This window comes from Hypomesus nipponensis, chromosome 26 (genome assembly GCF_054491055.1).
Source record: "Hypomesus nipponensis isolate SF chromosome 26, ASM5449105v1, whole genome shotgun sequence".
Taxonomy (NCBI): domain Eukaryota; kingdom Metazoa; phylum Chordata; class Actinopteri; order Osmeriformes; family Osmeridae; genus Hypomesus; species Hypomesus nipponensis.
The window spans coordinates 9,580,001-9,585,288 of NC_140386.1; the positions used below are offsets into that span (position 1 = coordinate 9,580,001).

The 5,288-nt window shown below is 52.0% G+C and overlaps 1 protein-coding gene across 1 annotated transcript in view; it reads right to left on the reverse strand.

Annotated features, from left to right (window-relative positions):
• Window positions 1-4,766, reverse strand: part of pik3r3b (phosphoinositide-3-kinase, regulatory subunit 3b (gamma)) — a 118,666-nt gene extending 113,900 nt beyond the window's left edge. Inside the window, exons 1-2 of the mRNA XM_084692376.1 lie at window positions 4,587-4,766; window positions 3,103-3,917 (exon numbers count right to left, since the gene is read on the reverse strand). Coding sequence (XP_084548502.1) covers window positions 3,103-3,436 — 334 coding nt within the window. The 5' untranslated portion in view covers window positions 3,437-3,917; window positions 4,587-4,766. The remainder of the gene's footprint in view (window positions 1-3,102; window positions 3,918-4,586) is intronic.
• Window positions 4,767-5,288: the final 522 nt, after the last annotated feature.

The window sequence follows — 5,288 nt, forward strand, 5'->3', positions numbered from 1 at the left end:
CCCCCTTTAGAACCACGTTTCATCGGGAAAACAAATAGGTCAGCTTCACGACATGACAGCCAATCAGCCCGCAGGGAAGATCAAACCCCTGGCATGTCATCAGCCAATCAGCCGCCAGGGAAGATCAAACCCCTGGCATGTCATTAGTCTGGATCTGTGCTCCTCAGCTGAGGTCTGGCCCCTGTTCACTGAGCACCGCGCTGCAGGTCGACCACACGGCTGGCTTGGCTAATTGTGCCTCCACAGCGAGGTTGTGTACTGAACGGGCACGTGACAAGAGAGACCCAGGGAGCGAGGGAGAAAAGGAGAGAGGGAGCGAGCGAGGGAGAAAAGGAGAGAGGGAGGGAGCGAGGGAGAAAAGGAGAGAGGGAGACAGACAGACAGGAGAGACAGACAGACAGACAGACAGACAGACAGGAGAGACAGACAGACAGACAGACAGACAGACAGACAGAGAGAGAGAGAGAGAGAGAGAGAGAGAGAGAGAGAGAGAGAGAGAGAGAGAGAGAGAGAGAGAGAGAAAAATAAGAGAGGAAGCGAGGGATCTGGCAGGGAACAAGAGGACGGAGTAAGAAATGCTCCAAACAGTCCATCTAGTCCACACAGCGCAGTGGTTGAAAACGGTACGTGATGTCTACGGCCTGGCCAGAGGGTGACGGGGCTTCAGCGTGGCCAGACCTCATTTCAGGGTCAACTAACACACACACACACATACATACACACACACTGTGTATAACACCCGACGAGGCACAGTGTGTATTTTACACTGTCCATGACTCGTCCAAGAGGTGGTGCAGCCATAGATATATATAAACACTAGATGTTTCGTCCGCGTTACTGGACAACGGAGTCGAACGTCCGCACATGGCGGCCATCTTGCCACAGGCAACTCGCTCACCCATAACATTGTGTTGATGCTACGTGTACTTTTTAAATGACCATAACTTGCTCAATTTTCAACCGATTTTTAAACGGTTTGGTTTGTTATCAACGTCAGAGATGTCGCTATTCCACTGCATACTTCTATTACATTTTTTAAAAATTACAGAATTATTCATAAGTATGCAGCATCAACACAATGTTATGGGTGAGCGAGTTGCCTGTGGCAAGATGGCCGCCATGTGCGGACGTTCTAGACGCCGCTGTAAGACATCTAGTGTATATATATATCTATGGGTGTAGCTTCCTGAAAGCACGTCGGCATGGCAGGGCTTGTCATGCTAGCATGTGGAGGCACATATGATCTGAGGGATCTAATTGGAGCTTTCGTTTACATCAAAAGGCTTCAGACACACACACACGGGAGCCAAATGACCCCTCCCACCAGCCTTTGTCTCCTCCAATCAGAGAGAGCACGGGCTCTGTAGGCTTAGCCCATTACCTCCTGAATGAACCTTCATTAGCGTAGCTGGCTCCGCCCACACTGCCGGCACACCTGCTGGTAGACTCGTTATGGCATCATCAGAGAATCATTAGCGCGTGTCATAATTGACGAGGCATCCTACGGGCTAGCCATAGCCCTGGGGAACGTGTAGGCTTGCATTCAAGACCCGATTCCAACTCTGCAAGGAGGGCTCAGACTAGTCAGTGTAATCTCAGAGAACACAGGAGAGAGACTGAGTTGGGAGTGCTGGTCTCATGCATAATTCAAGCGGGCCTGTCTCTTTTCTTTTTGTTTTCTGTTTTTGGAGAGGCCATGATTTCATAGTCTTAACAGGACTTAAAATAAATAAGCCTCACTCAACTTCTCTGGTTTGGTGAGGAGAGAGGAGGAGGAGAGAGGAGGAGAGAAGAGAGGGGAGAGGAGGAGAGGAGAGAGGAGAGGAGAGGAGGAGAGAGGAGGAGAGGAGGAGAGAGATAAAGTCCAGACTATTACTGGTAGTATTTCACAGCAGGGTGGTAAACCAAGAACAGGATGTGCTGGCTTGTCACCACGGCGATGGGAGTGGTGCTGATTGGGCAACTGTCACTCATTCCCACAGGCCTACCACTGACAACAAAATGCTGAGGGAGTCTGTGATTGGTGGAAAGGTGAAGTGTTAGTCAGCCAATTCACCAGAAAATCAATTATTCAAGACAACTTCAGCCTTGCATTGCTGGCTGGCAGGACAGAAAACGGTTCTATTCTTGTCTGCCTGGGAAGCTCGTAAAAACCTTGCACATAGGGCCAGAGAGAGAGAGATGGGGCGAGGGAGAGAGAGCGATAGAACGAGAGAGAGAGGCACAGTAAGAGATAGAGGGCAGAGGCAGAGAGAGATGTGTATAAATAACCCAGGACAGGCCTGGCCCACTCGCATCAAAAAGAGAAAAGGAGACCATGCCAGACAAGACCGAGAGCAGCGCTGGGACGAGGACTCAGTCTAGAAGAGCATGCCGTCTGTCTGGATATTTGTCTGTCCGTCTGTCCGTCTGTCTATCTGACTTGTCTGTCTGTCTGCATCTGTCTGTCTGTATCCGTTTACGTGACCCATTTAGCCCAAAATAAATAAAACAGCCACACTTTACACAACACCAGCTCCAGCACACCAGCAGCTGTACAACAGAGCTAACCTGTCAAACACACCCATCAAAGCCTCTCCGAACAGACAACAGCGTTTGACGAGCAGCGTTTAGCTAGCTCGTACCGTGGGCCTACGAGCAGCATCGCATCCCTCGCTTCTCCACCGTAATGTCTGGATAGTGAATAAAACATCAAAACAAACTCATCCGCCTGCGAGTCAAGCAAGGATATGCACTGGAGCGTGCTCACACGCACAGCTCTCCCTGCACACACACACACGTGCCACGTTGATACCCTGCTCACTCCTTCACACAGGCCATGACTGGGGACTTCAGAGAGGCAGACTGCCTTGCATGTTACATGGTAGATAGTTGGTGAGACTCCCAGTGGCTCCAGATACTCGGCGTTTTTGTCGCATTCCAAGTGGCCGACAGTGTCGGTCTCAACTCTGGGCTCCGTTCGGTCGCGCGTGACCTCGGGCCGCTCAGTCGACGGCGTGAAAAGCCACACCGCGTTCTACTGCATCGTGGGAAACCAAGTCTTAAGACACAGGGGCTCTCCCGACACTCAAGAAGCTAGCGAGAGGGCGCGGCTGGACTCACCTGCTGGGGCGTGGCAGGCCCCCGGAGGCTGGGGACTCGGGGCGTCATGCGATCCCCCCGGGGTGGGTGGGACGGGCCTGGGCCTGGGCTTGGCAGGGGGCAGGCCCCCCCGCACCAGCCCCAGGTATTCCACAAAGGTGCCGGGGAAGTCTCCGGTGTCCTTGGTGCGCTCGTTGGTGCCGTGCAGCCATCCTCTGGGACTACCCTGGTGGTCGCCCGCGACGCCGGTCGCCTTGGGGACGGTGAGCAGGTCGCCGGGCAGCAGGCTGATGTCGTCGCCGCGCTCCCGCTTGTACTCGAAGAGGGCGCGGTACTGAAGGCCGTCAGCCGCCATGGCTGCCCACACTCATAAGGGTCCTCGAGGGGAAACTCGAGGGGAGACGAGCCGGGTTGGGACTCGAACCGACGCCAAAAACAGCCTCCCCCCCCCTCCCTCCGCCTCCACCACCGCGCTTCGGCCCCCGGCGTCAAAGTCCCGCGTCCTCTACGAGGGGGCGGGTCGCTCCGTCTGGAGGGAGTGGGAGTCCGAGGGGGAGGGAAGGGAGAGACAGAGGGTTCTGCTGGGCTCGGTTCACGAGCTGGCGAGCAGCACGACGGCCAGTCTGCGCTCAGTCTGGGCCAGGATCCAGGTGTGTCTGCATAGAGGAGGAGCAGGGAGGCAGAGGGGCTGGCGACCAGACTGACAATCAGCTCCGCTGGGTGCAGGAGGGGGTGGAGGGGGGGGCGGGTTTTGGAGGGGGGGTGACCTTGAGCCTCTTTTTTCTTTTTGTGGAGGTCCAGAGAGGGAAGAGGGAGTCCGTAAAGTTGCCGAGGTTCTGCGGCATAGAAGAAGAATCAGATTATCCCGCTGTCCTCCCTCCGTGTGTCTCTCTCTCAGGTGTGGCCACATGCCAAACACACACACACACACCCCCGTCCCGTACCTGAGTTATACCAATCCACTGCAGAGCAGAATTTGGCTTCTTATCTGGCACACTCTCTCTCGCACACTCTCTCTCTCTCTCTCTCCTATGCAGTGCACACACACACACACATCTCATTGCAGCCACACCTGAAACTTAATTAAAGTTAAAACGTCATAACCACACAGCAGTTTTTCCAGTCAAATTGTATTTTACTTATTTAATGTATATATTATTATCATGCACATTGTATTGATAAATCATACAAAAGCATTACTGTGAAGATTTGATGCAAAAGCCCTTTTGGTAGTCTCGCAAAATGCATGGGAATATTTTGCAGGGAAATGTATGCACTGTTGCAAATGAGAAAGGAAGGCTGGTTTTCAAAAGGCATTAATGTAGTACAATTACGTATATATATATTTTGAATATCATATTTGGGATGGCAGTTGCCATACAATGTACACTATAGGTTGAAGCCACGTAAACGTATCAATTACAAAACGTGACTGGGCAAATGTCAACTTCAGAGCCGGACTGGAAACTCGACTCTCTCTATGCGAAAATGCGGAGAAAACTTACCGTTCTTTAACGCTATTCCGGCAGTATCCTTTGGTTGTATAAGTGTTAGTAAGCTATACGACTTTATAATCAAAACACGATACAAAACAAACATCAAATTAAAACCCAGACGCCGTTGAGGTGCATCAGAAAGATGCGTGTCTCGTTGGTCCAGTCTGCCGTTCCACCGCGTTCTGTAGTAGGGCGCGCGTGCTGATGTCAGAGGCCACACCCCCGGCATCTGCACATTCTCCTCTTGGAAGAAGAAAAAAAAGCGCACGGCTGCAGTAGTCTACGTGACCGGTGAACAACAATCTGTCTGGCTGTTAAATGTATAGATTTTATTTCTATTGTTCCGCCTCCCCCACCCTCCCCCCCAAAATAATTAAATATTAATAGCGCATTACTGTTCACGAGCATGTGCGTTGCCTACTTCACAAACTGCGACAGACTATCCGCGTGGCAGGAGCCTATTCTGTCTTTGCTGTGTCTGGGACGAATAATAAATTACGTAACAGGGTTGTCACAACCTGAAAATGTGCGCATCTGCAATACATTACTCTTAAATGGACTTACTTAGGGATCGGGTTGCCATAGCTGTTTGGGATGGAGTGCCTGTATGACCCTTGCCAGCGTTCCAGCGCGTGATGCCACTGTACCACTGCGGGGGCACGCTGCTCAACGGCTACGCTACGCACTTAGTCTACGTACATAACGGATTTC